Source organism: Salmo salar, chromosome 20 (genome assembly GCF_965601325.2).
Source record: "Salmo salar chromosome 20, fSalSal1, whole genome shotgun sequence".
Lineage (NCBI taxonomy): Eukaryota > Metazoa > Chordata > Actinopteri > Salmoniformes > Salmonidae > Salmo > Salmo salar.
In genome coordinates, this window is record NC_138310.1 from 25081333 (window position 1) to 25102652 (window position 21320).

General features: G+C 41.0%; 1 protein-coding gene across 4 annotated transcripts in view; it reads right to left on the reverse strand.

Annotated features, from left to right (window-relative positions):
• Window positions 1-21320, reverse strand: part of plcf (1-acyl-sn-glycerol-3-phosphate acyltransferase zeta) — a 46085-nt gene that overhangs the window by 23496 nt on the left and 1269 nt on the right. For 3 of the 4 annotated variants that reach the window (XM_014160041.2, NM_001140176.1, XM_014160042.3), the window contains 3 exon segments: window positions 20491-21121; window positions 15038-15107; window positions 14640-14940 (listed from right to left, as the gene is read on the reverse strand). In XM_014160041.2, coding sequence (XP_014015516.1) covers window positions 14640-14940; window positions 15038-15107; window positions 20491-20664 — 545 coding nt within the window. In that variant the 5' untranslated portion in view covers window positions 20665-21121. 4 annotated transcript variants of the gene reach the window in all.

The window sequence follows — 21320 nt, forward strand, 5'->3', positions numbered from 1 at the left end:
AGCTAGCAACTTACCTTGGCTCCTTGCTGCACTCACATAACAGGTGGTCAGCCTGCCACACAGTCTCCTTGTGGATTGCAATGTAATCTGCCATAAATCGGCGTCCAAAAATGCTGATTAGCGATTATGAAAACTTGAAAACTAAATCGTTCGACCTCTAGTATACATGGGTGTCCGAGCTGTGTGCCAGTAGTTTAGACAGCTTGGTGCATTCAACATCTCAATACCTCTCATAAATAAAAATAGTGATGAGGTCAATCTCTCCTCCACTTTCAGCCAGGAGAGATTGACATGCATATTATTAATATTAGCTCTCTGTGTACATCCAAGGGCCAGCCATGCTGCCCTGTTCTGAGCCAATTGTAATTTTCCTAAGTCCTTTTTTGTGGCACCTGACCATATGACTTAACAGTAGTCAAGATGGAATAAAACTAGGGCCTGTAGGACCTGCCTTGTTGATAGTGTTGTTAAGGCAGAGCATCGCTTTATTATAGACAGACTTCTCCCCATCTTAGCTACTACTGCATCAATATGTTTTGACCATGACAGTTTACAAGCTAGGGTTACTCCAAGCAGTTTAGTCATCTCAACTTGCTCAATTTCCACATTATTTATTACAAGATTTAGGGTTTAGTGAGTGTTTTGTTCCAAATACAATGCTGGTAGTTTTAGAAATATTTAGGGCTAACTTAATCCTTGCCACCCACTCTGAAACTAACTGCAGCTTTTTGTTGAGTGTTGCAGTCATTTCAGCCACTGTAGTAGCAGACGTGTAGTGTTGAGTCATCCGCATACATAGACACTCTGGCTTTACTCGAAGTCAGTTGCATGTCACTAGTAAAAATTGAAAAAAGCAAGGGGCCTAAACAGCTACCCTGGGGAATTCCTGATTCTAACTGGATTATATTTGAGAGGCTTCCATTAAAGAACACCCTCAGGTGTTCTGTTAGACAATTAACTCTTTATCCACATTATTCAAAAGATAGGTGTAATGTTGCAGAAGCACGACGGAATGGACCGGAGCGACTCTCCTCCACTTCTCAGAATGGTGCTTGTATACTAAAAAGTTTACATCAAAGGTGAATCAGTCTCGCAAGATAACAATGACTAATTAGTATTCTACATAGGCCTAAACATACTTAACCTGTTAGGACTAGGGGGCAGTATTGACACGGCTGGATAAAAAACGTACCCGATTTAATCTGGTTACTACTCCTGCCCAGTAACTAGAATATGCATATAATTATTGGCTTTGGATAGAAAACACCCTAAAGTTTCTAAAACTGTTTGAATGGTGTCTGTGAGTATAACAGAACTCATATGGCAGGCCAAAACCTGAGAAGATTCCATGCAGGAAGTGGCCTGTCTGACAATTTCTTCCCCTTCTTGATTATCTCTATCCATTACAAAGGATCTCTGCTGTTATGTGACACTTCCTACGGCTCCCATGGGCTCTCAGAAGGCGGCAAAAAGCTGAATCGTGGCTTTGCAGGCTCTGGTTGAAAAAAAGTAGCGCGTTTGGGTAGTGGCTGGTTACAGTACTGTGAGACTCAGGCGCGTGCCCGCGTCGACCGAATGCTTTGTTTTCTTTCCTCTGTTTACCTAAACGCAGATTCCCGGTCGGAATATTATCGCTTTTTTACGAGAAAAATGGCATAAAAATGGATTTTAAACAGCGGTTGACATGCTTCGAAGTACGGTAATGGAATATTTAGAATTTTTTTGTCACGAATTGCGCCATGCTCGTGACCCTTATTTACACTTCGGATAGTGTCTTGAACGCACGAACAAAACGCCGCTATTTGGATATAACGATGGACCAAACCAACATTTGTTATTGAAGTAGCAGTCCTGGGGGTGCATTCTGACGAAGAACATCAAAGGTAATCAAACTTTTGTAATAGTAAATCGGAGTTTGGTCAGGGCTAAACTTGGTGGGTGTCTAAATGGCTAGCCGATCTACTCAGAATATTGCAAAATGTGCTTTCACCGAAAAGCTATTTTAAAATCGGACACCTCGATTACACAAAGGAGTTCTGTATCTATAATTCTTAAAATAATTATGTTTTTTTGTGAACGTTTATCGTGAGTAATTTAGTAAATTCACCGGAGGTTTGCGGGGGGTATGCTAGTTCTGAACGTCACATGCTAATGTAAAAAGCTGGTTTTTGATATAAATATGAACTTGATTGAACAAAACATGCATGTATTGTATAACATAATGTCCTAGGTGTGTCATCTGATGAAGATCATCAAAGGTTAGTGCTGCATTTAGCTGTCTGTGTTTTTGTGACATTATATGCTAGCTTGAAAAATGGGTGTCTGATTATTTCTGGCTGGGTACTCTGCTGACAATCTAATGTTTTGCTTTTGTTGTAAAGCCTTTTTGAAATCGGACAGTGTGGTTAGATTAAGGAGAGTCTTGTCTTTAAAATGGTGTAAAATAGTCATATGTTTGAGAAATTGAAGTAATAGCATTTCTAAGGTATTTGAAAATCGCGCCACCGGATTGCACTGGCTGTTGCGTAGGTGGGACGATTTCATCCCGCCTAGCCCAGAGAGGTTAATATAACAGCATAACATTACTGTTAGAACAAAAAACACCTTTCTTCTGAGATTTTAGGATGATTGTGCTGAATAGTCATGTTTTTCCTTCTCATACGGACATAACTCAACAGCGCACTCGCCACTAAGCTAAATTGGGTTGCACCAACATGGTTTAAATTAATTTAGGATTAGAGCTAATCTTGGTTTCGTAAATCTAGGTTTATAAATTAAATCAGAGATGTGTTGCACCACTTAATTTTAAATCTGGATCATTAAATTTATGATTAGTGTCATGCTACACCAATGAGGTATTTCGTGAGTTGAAACGAAGTAACTAGCCTACTTGACAAATGATGCCACAAAGTTGCTGTTTTTTGATACATTATTTTAATGTTAGAACTACTGCAAATCCATCATGAAAAGGTTCTCATGGGTTGGCTGATTTGAAATTAAATCCGTTATTTGCCAGTACTATACAGAAAACAAATTTGTTAGCTACTGTAGCTAGCTAGTTTATAAACCAAACTAGCTAGCATAAAATATTATTTATTATTGTCATTAGTTAACGTTATTTAGCCATTTATCATTCATCCGCTAGCCACCTGATTATGGCATGTCAAAGAAGTTCACATTTCTCCGCTTATGAAAAAAAATATTGTCAGAGCTGATGGAGGAATTTATTAACATACTGAGGACAAGACAGACAGACAACACGACTGTCAAAAAGAAGGAAGACACCTGGGGCATTTTATGCGACAAATGTAATGGATCGACACAGATTAAAAGCGAAGAGGGACACAAAATCGGATGAAAGCGGGGAATTGATCCCATCACCCAGAAGATATGCGAGATGAATCCCCAGCAGTTTGCCTCTCTCCATAACCCCTATGATGACGACGGAGAACTAGACCTTCAAATATTTAGTAAGCATAAATAACTGGTAAATATCAATGCCTATAATGCACATTTAAACAAATGTTAACATTGTAGTGAAGTAGCATTATCAGGCCGTTATAGCATGTTGCATTACATCATTTGTACCAAGGCTGGGCATATCATAAACTCCAATTCAATTGTTGCACAAAATGGGCACGTAAATAGCCTACTAATAACGAGTTATCATAAAACTAAACAGGATTCAACCGGTCTGTAATTATTCTCTGAGGAACTCGATTTGGTCGCTCCACAGTAGATATGCTTCCATTATCAGTTAAACCACCTCGAGTGGCAGTTCAGAATTAATCTCTAAATGTATATATATATATATATATATATATATTTTTTTTTAATTCATTGAGCAACAGGTTTAAAATTAATCTAGGATTAAAGTGAAAACTACATTTAGATTAGAGGAAGGATTTAATTAGGATTAATTTAAAACTACGTAAAAAAAACAAGATTAATAGACTCAATCTGGGTTAAACCAAGGTTTATGATTTGTTAGGATTGAAACAATACAGGTAGGCTGTAGCTGTTAACATCTGGTTACTTATTGTACATCATTCCAGAAGATCTAAATGCATATTCCCATGAAACTGATTTGGATCAAATTGTTGGCATACAGATGCAGCTTGGACATTTCACTCATAAAACGTGAAGAATTATCATTCACGATTGACAGTGATGATCAAATCTGAAATTAGGGCCCAATTTGGTTGTTGAGGGTAATAGAAATATAATATTTTATTTGAGCAAATATGTGTAGGCATAGGCAGACATGGCATTTCGAGGATGCATCAAATTATATTCAATAGGTTACCTGTCGATACAAACTTGGATTGTGAAATGACGACGACAGTGTACAATTTTCTATGTAATACATCTCAATAGGAAAATATAGAAACCCAATATTCCAGAAATGTCTAATTTCAATGGTAGGTATTTGCGTCATCATTTTAGCTTTCTATAATAAAACAAATGTATTTACAGGGTTACATATTCGTTTCCAGGGAACATGTGCTTCAGTAGTAGCTAGAATACATATAGGCCCAATATATACACAGTACCAGTCAAAAGTTGACACACCTACTCATGCAAGGGTTTTTCTTTACATTTTGTTTTATACTATTTTCAACATTGTAGAATTGTGAAAACATAAACAATGAAATAGCGCATTTTATCCTGTTGCAACCAAAAATGTGTTTAACAAATATTTTGGATTCGTCAAAGTAGCCACCCTTTGCCTTGATGACAGCTTTGCACACTCTTGGCATTCTCTCAACCAGCTTCATGAGGTAGTCACTTGGAATGCTTCTCCAACAGTCTTGAAGGAGTTCCCACATATGCTGGGCACTTGTTGGCTGTTTTTCCTTCACTCTGCGGTCCAACTCATCCCAAACCATCTCAATTGGGTTGAGGCCGGAAGTTTGTGCAGGCCAGGTCACCTGATGCAGCACTCCATCACGCTTTTCTTGGTCAAATAGCCCTTGCACAGCCTGGAGGTGTGTTTTTGGGTCATTGTCCTGTTGAAAAACAAATGATAATCCCAAACCAGATTAGGATGGCGTATCCCTGCAGAATGCCGTGGTAGCCATGCTGGTTAAGTGTGCCTTGAATTCTAAATAAAATCACTGACAGTGTCACCAGCAAAGCACACAATCACACCACTCCATGCTTCACGGTGGGAACCACACATGCGGAAATCACCTGCGTCTCACAAAGACACAGCGGTTGGAACCAAAAATCTCCAATTTGGACTCATCAGACCAAAGGACGGATCTGCACCGGTCTAACGTCCATTGCTCGTGTTTCTTGGCCCAAGCAAGACTCTTCTTCTTATTGGTGTCCTTTAGTAATAGTGGTTTCTTTGCAGCAATTCAACCATGAAGGCCTGATTCATGCGGTCTCCTCTGAACAGTTGATGTTGAGATGTGAAACCCTGTATTAAATGGGCCTGGGGCTAAATTATGAAAGACTGTAGTATCGATAAGCTCCGACGTTATCGGTTCTGCATTCGATACTGGAGAAATAAAGAAAATACATTTCCTATTTATTATTGCCACATAAACGTTATCTTGCACATTCTCACTAACCGTTTCTAATTTGCAAAAAGACATTTGTCTATGATGAATTTTCGCTATTCCCAATCCAGAAGAGATCTCTCTCGCAGAGGCCGTGTCTCTCACACGCTACAACACACACAAGAAAGACCCTGCTCTTAATTAGTGACGATGGCTGAGAGAACTAAACATTCAAAAGTGTGGTTACATTTCAGAGTCGATGCTGACAATGCTCGTTGCCACAAGTGTAACAAGACTTTTGCTTGGAAACACGAGAAATCTGTCCAAACATCTATCGAAAGTGCATCATGTACAGGCAGAGAAATGCAGTTTGACTGCCTAGCTCGTAGTTCATCTCTCGTTGTCCAATCTACGTTAGGTATGTATGCTAGCAGCCTAGAGCCCACACAACTAAATTATGCTAACATGGGTTCATGATCAAAAGTAAACATTAGGCAGCTCATTGTTTAGCTATGGGTGCGTTCATAAATTCAAATCACCCATTTAAAAGATTGAAACTTTTTGGGTCAAGTTGCAGCTACAATGAACTAACCCTCTAATACAGCTGGTCCAAGCCAAAAGACAAGCCCAAAGCCCCTTCACACTGGCAGCTAGTGGGAGTATGACCAAGTTCATAGTGAAAGGCCTACACCCCTTTGCAACAGTGGAGTCCAAGGGCTTTAGGTAACAGTCTGTCAGTATATACTGACTTGTATAAATTTGTAGGATATTGTACAATAAAAGGGTTGCATGTTAATCCCATCACAGTAACACAAAAATTATAATTCAACACATGAACTCTTTTTTTTTTTTTACACTGTAGGGAGATGAGCAAGGCACTCAACCACAAATATACCCGTCCCTCCTGGAGTTACCTCAGTGACACATTCATTCCTACCTGGTATGGTGTAGAAAAGGCCAATGTGATCACTGAGCTGAAGGACGTGCCAAAGCTGGCTATCACGTCAGACGGCAGCACCAGCCTCTGTCAGGACCACTATCTCACTGTTACAGTGCACTACCTAAGCCAGGGCAGCTGTAAAACAGAAGGTCCTCCACACCAGGGCAGTGTAAAACAGAAGGTCCTCCACACCAGAGCAGTGTAAAACAGAAGGTCCTCCACACCAGGGCAGTGTAAAACAGAAGGTCCTCCACACCAGGAGCAGTGTAAAACAGAAGGTCCTCCACACCAGGGCAGTGTAAAACAGAAGGTCCTCCACACCAGAGCAGTGTAAAACAGAAGGTCCTCCACACCAGGGCAGTGTAAAACAGAAGGTCCTCCACACCAGGGCAGTGTAAAACAGAAGGTCCTCCACACCAGAGCAGTGTAAAACAGAAGGTCCTCCACACCAGGGCAGTGTAAAACAGAAGGTCCTCCACACCAGGGCAGTGTACAAATCGCTAACTGGCGAAGTAGTGGCAGAGGAGATCTCAGACATTCTGGAAGAGTTTGAGATGGAGCCGAGCAAGATTGTAGCTGTGACTGTTGATAATGCTGGCAATATGAATGTTGTTATCAAGAGGCTACACATCCTAAAAATGGGATGCTTTGCACACACATTGAATCTGGCAGCACAGAAAATCTACAAAATGACTTCCATTGATAAACGGGCAGCCCAAATCAGAGCAGTGGTCATGTGGTTCAAGAGATCCTCGATGTCCAAAACAGTATTGAAGGAAAAGCAGCAGCTCATTGGTAAGAAGCCAGTTCAATCTATTCAAGTATTATTTTGAAATTCCCACATTTAACAATTTAATTCAATATTCAAGTGTGCGGTAATTAAATGTTTGTTGTTGTTGTTTCAGGCCTTCCGCAACACTTCCTCATCCTTGATGTCAAGACCAGATGGAACTCGCACCATCTAACGAGAGAGATTCATGGAGCAGTATCCAGCAATTCAAGCAGCAGCCTTGTACCCACGACTGCGAAAAGCAATGACCAAGGACAACCTGAAGGAGGAGGACTTCCATAAGGCTGAGGAGTTTGTCCAGCTCATGGGAATCCTCTATACATCCACACTGTGTGTCTCATGTGAAAAGAATGCCACATGGACAGATCATACCCATCCTCCAAAAACTGGAAGAGCACTTCACTGTGAACATGAAGATAGGTTTGTGGCAACCATCAAAGAGAAGGTGTGGGAGAACCTCTCCGAGCACTATCAGGATGAGGATATTCAAGCCTTCCTGCATGAGGCCACAGCAATGGACCCCAGATTTAAAGGGAGGCCGGTGAGTGACGCCACCTGGGACAGGCTGCGGAAGGCAACTGTTGAGGCCAATGTGACAAGAGCAACACCAGGGCTGTCAGAGGAGCCGGAGCAGACAGACAGACAGAGCACCAGCAACAGGAGGAGTCTGAAGGAGAGGAAATGGAGGAGACAGTCCCTCCATTGTACAAAACAAGGAGTGCCTTGGAGGAGCTGTTCTCAGAAGAGGACAGGGAGTTGAGGTTGACGATCCAACAGGACTCCTCGTCCCTCACCCTCAGCAAGCGTGTTGACCTAGAGGTCGAGCTCTACAAAGGCCTGCCTCCCATCCCCATGGCTGAAGATCCTGTGATGTGGTGGTGGGAAAAGAGAGCTACTCTGCCCCCCCTCAAAGACTGCAACAAGCTACCTCTGTGCTCACGCCTCCTCCACCCCTAGCGAGAGGGTATTTTCAACTGCAGGGAACACAATAAGCCAGGAGAGGGCCCGACTTCTGGAGAAAGACCAACATATTTGCCTTCTCTGGCAGAAGAACTGCTAAGAACTATTAGTCCTTTTGCAGCCTACCTGAATGCCCCACCCGTGTTGCTCTACACCACTGTATTTTATTTAGCAGGAAAATAGTTTCATTTGTTTTATATTTCCATCATCACAACATGAGTCTTTAATAGTGATTTGTTCACAACATTACTGTTTCTTTTGCTGTAAATTGCTTCATTTTCTGAAATGTAAAATAAACTGTTAATTCTGTTCTTAATTTGTTTAATTTCTTTCTGTACATTTTAAAAAATAAACGATAAAACACCGTTAAAGTACCGGATCGATAGCAGTATCGGTAAGAGTAGTAATACAGTTAAAATCTTAAGGATACCCATCCCTACTCCCGAGAGCCATCATGGTGCTTGATGGTTTTTGTGACTGGATTTGAAGAAACGTTCAAAGTCCTTGAAATTTTCTGCATGTCTTAAAGTAACGGACTGTCGTTTCTCTTTGCTTATTTGAGTTGTTCTTGCTATAATCTGGACTTGGTCTTTTACCAAATAGGGCTATCTTCTGTATACCACCCCTACCTTGTCACAACACAACTGATTGGCTCAAACACATTAAGGAAAGAAATTCGACAAATTAACTTAACGCACACCTGTTAATTGAAATGCATTCCAGGTGACTGCCTCATGAAGCTGGTTGAGAGAATGCCAAGAGTGTGCAAAGCTGTTGTCAAGGCAGAGGGTGGATACTTTGTAGAATAATATATTTGAGATTCTTCAATGTAGAACTTTTGACTGGTACTGTACATTCACTCAATTCTCTAGAATGTAGAGAAAGGGGCAATTCCAGAAGATGCTATGAAATTAATCTCAAAACAGAGTTCTCTTTTCCCTGTCTTTATAAATCAAGAAATTAAAATCATTGTTCTCTACAATATTGTAACTTTAATATACTTGTACTTGACAGTGTTGATGAAATAAGAAATTTAAATTGCTTTGACCGTTGCTAGTTTAGACTTCCGTCGCTCTTGGTTGTATCTCTTCCATATTTGGCTTTGGGAGGTGCTCTCATGAAGGTCCACTGACCGAAAGCTCAGCCACAATTAAAGAAATTTGCAGAGAATGATTTACTGTTTATCCAGCGTTTGGAGGTGAAACCATTTGGATGCGTTACCAATGGTTGGACCAATCAAAATCAACTTCATACCCTTGTCATTTTCATGTCCAGATCCTTAGCGATCAATCTACATTGAGAGTTTCTAACGCGATTTAAACGGAAAGAATCAAAAATACACAATGAAAACAGGAACACTGTCTTCGGAGGGTGGATATTGAAATTCAGTCTGTTAGCTTTGTAAATAAATATATTTAGTCCTTATTTTGCATTCCGCAGATTTAATTTAGAAAAAGCCCATGTCAATCACAAACCAGCAGCCACTAGTTGATGTTCAAAGTCAGTCCCGTTGTCACGGAGCAGCGCCACAGAGTTGTTAATGCTAAATTCTCAGAGTAAATAGTCTAACTTTTGAACCATATACAGTGCATTTGGAAGTATTCGGACTCCTTGACTTTTTCCACATTGTTAGGTTACAGCCTTATTCTAAAATGAAATTTTTTTAAAATAAAAAATAAATAAAAAACCTCAATAACAAAGCAAAAACGGTTTTAGAAATTTTAGCAAATGTTTACATTTTTTCTTTAAAAGACTGAAATATCACATTTACATAAGTATTCAGACCCTTTACCCAGTACTTTGTTGAAGCACCTTTGGCAGCGATTACAGCCTTGAATCTTCTTGGGTATGATGCTACAAGCTTGGCACACCTGTATTTAGAGAGTTTCTCCCATTCTTCTCTGCAGATCCTCTCAAGCTCTGTCAGGTTGGAAGGGGAGCGTCGCTGCACAGCTATTTTCAGGTCTCTCCAGAGAGGTTTGATCGGGTTCAAGTCCGGGCTCTGGCTGGACCACTTAAGGACATTCAGTGACTTATCCTGAAGCCACTCAAGCGTTGTCTTGGCTGTTTGCTTAGGGTTGTTCTCCTGTTGGAAGGTGAACCGTCACCCCAGTCTGAGGTCCCAGTGCTCTGGAACAGGTTTTCATCAAGGATCTCTGTACTTTGCTCCGTTCATCTTTCCCTTGATCCTGAGTAGTTTCCCAGTTCCTGCCTCTGAAAAAAATCCCCACAGCATGATGCTGCAACCACCATGCTTCACCGTAGGGATGGTCGTAGGGATGGTGAAAGGTTTCCTCCAGACTAGAGGTCGGCCGATTAATCGGATTGGCCGATTTCAAGTTTTCATAACAATCGGAAAATCGGTATTTTTGGATGCCGTTTATTTTTTTTATTTTTTTTTTACACCTTTATTTAACTAGGCAAGTCAGTTAAAAACACATTCTTATTTTCAATGACGGCCTAGGAACGGTGGGTTAACTGCCTTGTTCAGGGGCAGAACGACAGATTTTTACCTTGTCAGCTCGGGGATTCAATCTTGCAACCTTACGATTAACTAGTCCAATGCTCTTACCACCTGCTTTACATTGCACTCCACGAGGAGCCTGCCTGTTACGCGAATGCAGTAAGAAGCCAAGGTAAGTTGCTAGCTAGCATTAAACTTATAAAAAACAATCAATCATAATCACTAGTAAACTACACATGGTTGAAGATATTACTAGTTTATCTAGCCTGTCCTGCGTTGCATATAATCGCTTAGGTACACGTTGCTCTAACGTGTACCTAACCATAAACATCAATGCCTTTCTTAAAATCAATACACAAGTACATATTTTTAAACCTGCATATTTAGTTAATATTGCCTGCTAACATGAATTTCTTTTAAGTAAGGAAAATGTGTCACTTCTCTTGCAACAGAGTCAGGGTATATGCAGCAGTTTGGGCCGCCTGGCTCGTTGCTAACTGTGTGAAGATTATTTTTTCCTAACAAAGACAGCCGACTTCGCCAAACTGGGGATGATTTAACAAAAGCACAATCGTTGCATGACTGTACCTAACCATAAACATCAATGCCTTTCTTAACCCCTGGTCGGGCTCCGTCCCGCATCCAGCGAAAAATCCTATCGCCATTAGCATAATGAAATTTTATATATATTTTTTTCAAATATAGGACTATGTTATGTCGTTTTATAGATACACCTCTCCTGAATCGAACCACGTTGTCCGATTTCAAAAAGGCTTTACAGCAAAAGCAAAACATTAGATTATGTTAGAGGAGTATATCGTAAAAGTAGCCACATAGCCATTTTCCGACCAACCACATGCATCACAAATAACCAAAAAACAGCTAAATGCAGCACTAACCTTTGACAATCTTCATCAGATGACACTCCTAGGACATCATGTTACACAATACATGCATTCTTTTGTTCGATAAAGTTCATATTTATAAATAAAAACAGCATTTTACATCGGCGCGTAACGCTGACTAACTATTTTCCCTCAAATGCATCCGGTGAAACAGCGCTAGAATTTACTAAATTACTATTCGAAAACATTTTTTAAATGTAATATTGTCATTCTAAGATTTATAGATTAGCATCTCTTGAAAGCACCTGCAATGCCAGATTTAAAAATAACTTTACTGGGTAATCACACTTTGCGATAAAAGGGGATGCGATACTCAGAAAAATAGGCTAGCAATACAGGTCAGCGCCATCTTGGAACAATCGCATATCAAATCTAGTCTTGTATACTATTGTCAATAATCCCTTACCTTTGATTATCTTCCTCAGAAAGCACTTCCAGGAATTCCCAGGTCCACAACAAATGTATTTTCGTTCGAAAAAGTTAATCCTTTACGTCCCAATAGCTTGTTCTTGTTAGCGCGTTCTGAAGGCTGCTCCAAAACTTCCGTCGGCTGCGGGACTACTCTTTCAATAAAATACTTTTTTTTTTAATTTAGGTTCGTTCAAATGTTGTATAACAAATCTTTAGGGCCTTTTTCAACCAGAGCTCCAATAAGATTCAAGGGGGACAATTGCATTGTGTTTCAAAACGTTTCGAAAGGGGAGGGTAGCCAGGGGCGCCGGCGTCATAATGGTGATGGCCCTCTCCGTGTGACCACGTTCCACTGCGTCTCATTCATTCAGTTTTCACAGTAGAAGGCTCAAATCACTTTGTAAAGACTGGGGACATCTAGTGGAAGCAATAGGAAGTGCTCAATGAACCATTGCTTACTGTGTGAATTACAGGCAAAGTGGTGAAGTTGAGTCCGCAATTCAGAATTCCACTTCCTGTTCCGATCGGTCTCGGGGTATTGACTGCCATATGAGTTCTGTTATACACAGACACCATTCAAACAGTTTTAGAAACTTTAGGGTGTTTTTTATCCACAAGTATTAATTATATGCATATCCTAGCTTCTGAGTTTGAGTAGGAGGCCGTTTAAAATGGGCACGAATTGTTTAAAAAAAATAATAATAATAATACAAAAAAAATAATCGCTGTAGCACCCCCTATCCTAGGCGAACGACAAGAGGTTAAAATCAATACACAGAAGTATATATTTTTAAACCTGCATATTTAGCTAAAAGAAATCCAGGTTAGCAGGCAATATTAACCAGGTGAAATTGTGTCATTTCTCTTGCGTTCATTGCACGCAGAGTCAGGGTATATGCAACAGTTTTGGCAGCCTGGCTTGTTGCGAACTAATTTGCCAGAATTTTACATAATTATGACATAACATTGAAGGTTGTGCAATGTAACAGGAATATTTAGACTTAGGGATGCCACCCGTTAGATAAAATACGGAACGGTTCCGTATTTCACTGAAAGGAAAAACGTTTTGTTTTTGAGATGATAGTTTCCAGATTCGACCATATTAATGACCAAAGGCTCACATTTCTGTGTGTTGTTATAATTAAGTCTATGATTTGATAGAGCAGTCTGACTGAGCCGTGGTAGGCAGCAGCAGGCTCGTAAGCATTCATTCAAACAGCCCTTTTATGCGTTTTGCCAGCAGCTCTTCGCTGTGCTTCAAGCATTGCGCTGTTTATGACTTCAAGCCTATTAACTCCCAAGATTAGGCTGGTGTAACCGATGTGAAATGGCTAGCTAGTTAGCGGGTGCGCGCTTATAGCGTTTCAAACTTCACTTGCTCTGAGACTTGGAGTAGTTGTTCCCCTTGCTCTGCATGACTCTACTCCAGACATCATGCTTGGCATTCAGGCCAAAGAGTTCAATCTTGGTTTCGTCAGACCAGAGAATCTTGTTTTTCATGGTCAGAGTCCTTTAGGTGCCTTTTGTCAAACTCCAAGCGGGCTGTCATGTGCCTTTTACTGAGGAGCGGCTTCCGTCTAGCCACTCTACCATAAAGGCCTGATCGGTGAAGCGCTGCAGAGATGGGAGAACCTTCCAGAAGGACAACCATCTCCACAGAGGAACTCTGGAGCTTTGTCAGAGTGACCATCGGGTTCTTGGTCACCTCCCTGACCCCCAATTGCTCAGTTTGGCTGGGCAGCCTGCTCTAGGAAGAGTTTGGAACCACCAAGACTTCTTCCATTCAAGAATGATGGAGGCCACTGTTCGTGGGGACCTTCAACGCTGCAGGAAGTTTTTGCTACCCTTCCCCAGATCTGTTTCTCAACATAATCCTGTCTTGGAGCTCTACGGATAATTTCTTGGATCTCATAGTTTGGTTTTTGCTTTGACATGCACTGTCAACTGTGGGACCTTATATAGAGAGGTGTGTGACTTTCCAAATCATGTCCAATCAATTGAATTTACCATAGGTGGACTCCAAATCAAGTTGTAGAAACATCTCAAGGATGATCAATGGAAACAGGATGCACCTGAGCAAAATGTCAAGTCTAATAGCAAAGGGTCTGAATACTTACGTAAATAAGCTGTTTATTTTTTATACATTGCTAAAATTTTGAAAAACGTGTTTTTGGTATTGTGTGTAGATTGATGAGGGGGAAAAAAAACAATTCAATACATTTTAGAATAAGGCTGTAACGTAACAAAATGTGGAAAAATCAAGGGGTCTGAATACTTTCCGAATGTACTGTATAGACACATGGGGTTGGACTATTGTTTTTCCTGACGCAATTACCTATTGAATGGACATTTTTATAAACCTTGAAAGAATTATTCGTTTTATGGGTGAACACCATACAATATAGGTTACTGTATAGCTCAATCGATAAAAATTCTGGTGTTCTTAAGTTCTATGTTGTGTTCCTTACTTTTATTAGTTAGAGCCCTGCCTATGGCCAAATGTTTGTTTGTTTATATGTTCTCAGGAAGAAACATGGAGAAGTGTTTCTGATGTTAGCCTGTCAAACATCTTTATTTCCACATGTCAGAAAACAGAGAGTACTATTATTGAACCAACCAGCGCCCCATCTGATCCCTTGAGCTAACCTTGACCCCGTCTTACCTGAGAGGCAGCAGGAAGCCGTAGCGGATCACCACCCCCAGCCCCCACAGGACCGTCAGCCTCAGGCTGATGTGCTGGAAGTTATAGTTGCTACGGGTCAGCAGGTTCCATGACTCCAGCTCCTCAGCAGAAAACCTCTTGGTCACCTCGTCGTCCATGATGCTCTCCACTCCTCGCCGGCAGAAGTAGAAGATGTCAGACATCTCAAACTCAGAAGCGGAGTCCAGGTCCCGGTTACTGCCGCGGCGCCGGATCTCATTAATCTCCTCCTCCAGGGAGGTGGGCTCCTTGGCAATGATGGCTGCAATGCCCCAGGGAGACATGGGAAATGTTTAACACCTATAAACCAGAAACTCAACAACACAGAACACACTCAAAACACACAGCCTATCACTCACCATTCGAGTAGGGCTTGTACAAGAGATGGTTGTTGTCCTTGGCTCCTCTTTCAATTCTATGCGTGGCCCACTACAAGAAAAGTAGACAGGTCAGGGATTTTTCTGTCATTGAAATCCTTCGGCGGGTCACCTAAGTGTTTTTTTGGGTTGTCTAAGTCCAAACTATAGTTAAAAATATATACAGTACCAGTCAAAAGTCTGGACACATACTCAATCAAGGATCTTTCTTTATTTTTTACATTGTAGAATAATAGTGAAGACATCAAAACTATGAAACAACACATATGGAATCATGCAGTAACCCAAAAAGTGTTGAACAAATCAAAATATTTGAGATTCTTCAAAGTAGTCATCTTTTGCCTTGACAGCTTTGCACACTCCTTGCATTCTCTCAACCAGCTTCACCTGGAATGCTTTTCCAACAGTCTTGAGGGAGTTCCCACAAATGCTGAGCACTTGTTGGCTGCTTCTCCTTCACTCTGAGGTCCAACTCATCCCAAACCCTCTCAATTGGGATGAGGTCAGGTGATTGTGGAGGCCAAGTCAACTGATGCAGCACTCTCCTTCTTGGTCAAATAGCCCTTACACAGCCTGGAGGTGTGTTGGGTCATTGTCCTGTTGAAAAACAAATGATATTGGGACCGTTCACGAACTCTGCATCTCACAAAAACACAGCTGTTGGAACCAAAAATCTCAAATTTGGAAACGTCAGGCCCAAGGTCCATTGTTCGTGTTTCCTGGCCCAAGCAAGTCTCTTCCCCTTATTGGTGTCCTTTAGTAGTAGTGGTTTATTTGCAGCAATTCAACCATGAAGGCCTGATTCATGCGGTCTCCTCTGAACAGTTGATGTTGAGATGTGTCTGTTACTTGAACTCTGAAGCATTTATTTGTGCTGCAATTTGAGGCTGGTAACTAATGAACTTATCCTCTGCAGCAGCGGTAACTCTTGGTCTTCCTTTCCTGAGGTGGTCCTCATGAGAGCCAGTTTCATCATAGTACTTGATGGTTTTTGCAACTGCACTTGAAGAAACAGTCAAAGTTCTTGACATTTTCTGGATTGACTGACCTTCATGTCTTAAAGTAATGATGGACTGTTGTTTCTCTTTGCTTATTTGAGCTGTTCTTGCCATAATATGGACTTGGTATTTTACTAAATAGAGCTCTCTTCTGTATACCAACCCTATTTTGTCACAAAACAACTGATTGGCTCAAACGCGTTAAGGGAAAAAAAAATCCAAATTAACAAGGCACACCTGTTAATTGAAATGCATTCCAGGTGACTACCTCATGAAGCTGATTGAGAGAATGTGAAGAGTGTACAAAGCTGCCATCAAGGCAATGGGTGGCCACTTTGAAGAATCTCAAATATTTTGATTTGTAAGCAACAAAAAAAAAGTGTTAAACTAGGTGATTCCATGTGTGTTATTTCATAGTTTTGATGTCTTCACTATTATTATACAAATGTAGAAAATAGTAAAAATAAAGAAAAACCCTTGAATGAGTAGGTGTGTCAACTTTTGACTGGTACTGTATATAATATTGGAAAAATTAAAATAAAAGCTAGAAAGTCAGGGAGAATTTAAAATTCCAAAAACAATGAATTCAGCAGTATTGATTTTGTTAAGTTTGAGCAAAAGAACAGCATTACCCAAGGCAAAAATGCCTTGAATTTCAGGAAATTAGCTTTAAAAACGGCAACATTCTCTCTGAGCTCCATGACAGAACATGTACAATTGCAGGAAATTACCTTAAATTGCTAAATGTCTCAGCTCCATAGAGAAATGTTTTGAATAGCAGGAAATTAACACATTTCTCTACACCGCCCAAAAAAAATGAAAAAAGCATTTACACAGCAACAATTTCCACACCCCCTGCCATGCCCACATAAGCCCCTTTTTGATCCAGAAAAGATCCTGCAAGTGTTAGCCCGTTACTTCCTAGAGAAACATTCTGCCTCAACCTCATTCAGACAATAATACAATTCTAAATAATAGACTTTCCATTTTTACTTTATTTCACATAAAATGACCAAAACAGCTTCACGCTTTCTTACGGGAATTATGTGGCAGTTTGATAGGTTAGATAATACAATTACAGATAGGCCTACATTGATATGTCCATTATCTTTTATCTACAACACTTGAGTTCATAAAGACATGAAGTAAATTACAGACATGTTATCAACAAGTGCATTTCCAATAGGCCAATATTGCACAACACTGAAACACAGTATAACATAAAGCAGTTAAATCTACTAGGTTGATAAGGTATTTTTCTATTAGTTTGATGTTACTATTCCAGGGCAGCTAACGATTATGAGGGGAGTCTGTCCCCATGGAAGTCATTAGAATGATTTGTTTTCTCTATTTATTTATTAAATGCATTCACATAGTAATTGTCCGTTTTATGTAGGCCTAAAAGAACATGCTCACATAAGCTGTATGAAGTGCAGATGTCCATACTGTATCTGCACACCTAAACAAACACTAAAGTATGAGGCTGGAAATGGAGTGTTGCCCATACCTTAGCAACAACAGGCAGAGCAGGGAGGATAGGAGGAAGTGGGAGGGGGATCGGCTGTTCTCAAACTTTTACTCCAACCTCAGGCACTGAGCTGGGTGCAAGTTCACACAACACATCCCATCTTTATAGGATCCTGATGTTGAGACAGGGCGAAGAGCAGCAGAATTCTGCTGCCAGAACATTCCAATCTGCTCAAGCATCTATCTTACACATACATGACACTCCAATACAGTTATGTGAGCCAAATGGCTAATAGACGTAGCTCAGGGCCCCTAGCTAAAAAAGAAAAATGTATAGACTGTGTTCACATTCTAAAAGGCTTTACTAGGCAACAGGCCTTGACAGCAGTTAAGGTTCACCTGATCAACTTCACAACATTCCTCTGACAGGACAGGAAAACTGGACATTTACAAGACTGACCACTTGTGGACAGGATCACAACAACATAGTAAGAGGCAAAGCATCTTTGCTACTAAGCGGTGCCAGGCCAATGTCAACAACACTACAGGACGAAGGACACAGTTCTCTTTAGAAACTGAAATTGACCATCCCACCTTTTGAAAGGATAACAATGCTCACCGAGGGGAGATTTTACAGTTGTTTGGCCGCAACAAAATACTTACTGACATGACAATACCATGACATGCGAATCATAAGACTAAAGTGCAGCTTATAGGGATACAAATGTGTTTGCTTTGGTTTAAGCTAGTAGATGACGAACATAGCAATCCTGTTGAGTCTGAACTGGAACAGTGCAAATCAAGGCCAGCACATGGCTTAGGACAAAGGGGTGTGGAGGCACAGGATTACATAATACTAACCAAAAAAAAGAGTTGGTGTGTGATACCTCTACACTCACTTCATAGCCTAGACAGTAGGAGTTACGGGGTCCTCTTTGTTCTTTCTCTCCTTCCCATTCTCTAACACTGCAGTTGATGCAATATTGTTGAACAGAAAGTGCTTTGTCACCAATCTTGTATAAAAGCCAGCAGGTGTTCCTTGTGAGACTGACCTTCTCTGCATGAGATCTGGTGTACTAACCATGAAGAGAAAGTTCAGGTTCATACCCTAGATAGCAAGACAATTCCCATAGCCCAGCTCATACATATCAATGTTATGGGGTTACATTCGTGACATAAGTTACCAGCAGCAAAGGACGTGATTTTCATGTTGGAGACTTGACTCATCCAAGCAATACCAAGATCTGTCTTCGCACAAACCAAGAAGGAAAATAATCGGTCATACTACCAATCACCTATCTTTACCCGGAACCCAAACCGGCTGCGCGCGTGCGCCATCATGCATACATTTATTTTGTCCCCCTACACCAAATGCGATCACGAAACGCAGGTTAAAATATCAAAACAAACTCGGAACCAATGACATTAATTTGGGGACAGGTCGAAAAGCATTAAACATTTATAGTAATTTAGCTAGTTAGCTTGCACTTGCTAGCTAATTTGTCCCATTTAGCTAGCTTGCTATTGCTAGCTAATTTGTCCTGGGATATAAACATTGAGTTGTTATTTTACCTGAAATGCACAAGGTCCTCCGCTCCGACAATTAAGCCACACATAAAACGGCCAACCGAATCGTTTCTAGTCGTCTTTCCCTCCAGGCTAAACCAATGAGGAGATGGGAGAAGCAGGACTTGAATCGCGATCTGCGTCAGAAATAGAATGACTTCAATTTTAGCCCTTGGCAACGCAGACGCTTGTTGACGCGTGCGAGCAGTGTGGGTGCAATAATTGAATAACATAGATTCGTAAATGTATTTTGCGACGCGAGCAGTGTGGTCAGCCTGTAAGCTTACTTCTCTCATAAAAATGCTGGTAAACTAGGCTTGGCACTACTGCGAGCTGAGAAACCTCTCATATCTCCAGCCCATATATTTCTGCCACTAGAACTTTCTCTCAAAGGGGTTGACTGGAAACTGCTCACAGGCTTACTGTCAGCACATAAAGCAGAGGATGACAGAGTGAGATAACCTTCTCTGGTTTCATCTCACTAGTGAGAGGTGAACAGACAGCTAGGCTAACTTCCAACAACCATTGAAACTTTTGATTAATATTGAGAGACACTTGATCCCATCAGCAGGCTAAACAAGAAAGTGAATGTTGATAATGTAGGGTCAGAAGCACAGATCCCACAAAGTCATGTTCATACCATAAACATGTAGCCAGATGAAGACTTTTAGTACCCAGGTCTGTACCGCTCTCTCTGGTCTCTCCATAGTTACATAATGAGGGGGAGGCAGGGCCCCTGGCCATCATGTAATCTCCACCCACCAACCACTGAATGCGCGGCTGTCTGGGTACTAGTGATAAAAGGTCACTGTGAAGCCAGAGTTGTGAAGAGTACCACTAACAATTGACTTATAGTCACCAGCCAGCAAAGTTTGTAATGACTCTCTTGGCAGTGACCCATTATATTGTTGAGTCACTGATTAGAGTGGTGCTAACTTCATGCTTGTGTGCTATTGCTATTACACACTCATTATACCCATCTTTTATTACATGTCCTGCTTCAGCCTCTCTGTGACAACAAAGGTGTTTGTCGTGACTTCATGTGAAGCAAATGAAGCAGTGTAAATATGGACCTGAACTGAACTCATGAGTTGATGTCAGAGGTGAGGGATTGAAGGTGGGGAGGTGCACATGACCTACACTAAACTAAATTCCCATTGCTAAATCCCAGTTTGGGTCAGGCGCACTGTCAAAGTGCCACATCACTGCACACAGTGAGTATAATCCATGCACTCCTCTCAAGTCTACGTCAGTAATAAATGTTGTGTGACATATATGCCTACCATCTATTCTTGATCATTCAAATTAATCATGCATGTGCAAATGTCTGATGTGATGTCTTATCTGACCACAAACTGATAACATCTGTGAACCCCTGCAAACAGTCAAGTGGTTCCCACTCACCTCAAAGATCTTCAGTAAGGTTTTCATGTAGAGCCGGCGAATTCCAAAGGACACTCCAAAGATGGCAGGCACGATGATGAAGACGAGCAGTAGGGTGAACCACACAGTGAAGGAGATGCCCAAGAGAATGCACAGCAGATTATCAAAGGGGTTGAAGTCTAAGAATGGACCCATCTTGAGGCTTTAGGGGGCAATGGGGAGATCCTACTACCCAGACTATAAAGGTTACCCAACAGCAGGAAGCGACAGTGCCGCACTTGTCCGTCTTTTAGGACTCAGTCTCAGTTCTCAGCCAGAGCAGTGCCTTCATTAAGACGTCTGAGGGACGAGACTCCTCCTCACACTGGTCAGTGAATCAATGTCTGTAGAGGACAGCATCTTGCTGCTGTCTCCCAGCTTTATAGATATGTTATAGCAACTGGGCCTTCCAGTCTATCAGTTCAGTTGTTTTATTTAGCTTCTTATCATTCAAACTTATTGTGGGGCGTTGGTCTACAATGAATTTGTGTTTAACTCCAAATTTAAATTCCACTACTACCAAACATTTTTTAAGGATCCTGAAAGGGTTTGAGAATATTGTGCATTGAAAGAATCCAAAAGTTGCAACTGTTTAGTTGAGTATCACATGTACCTGAAAGAGATGTAAACAAAAACACAAGGTTAGGCCTAAGCGCTGGTCGACACTAGGAAATTCGGAGATTTCCGACTTGCTAACTCGTTGTAGAAATGTGTGTCCCACTTGGGAAGTATCAGAATCAACCAATATTAAGCTTAACGCAAATAATGTAAATTAAAATTAACTGCGCATGATGGACACGACCACGATGCTA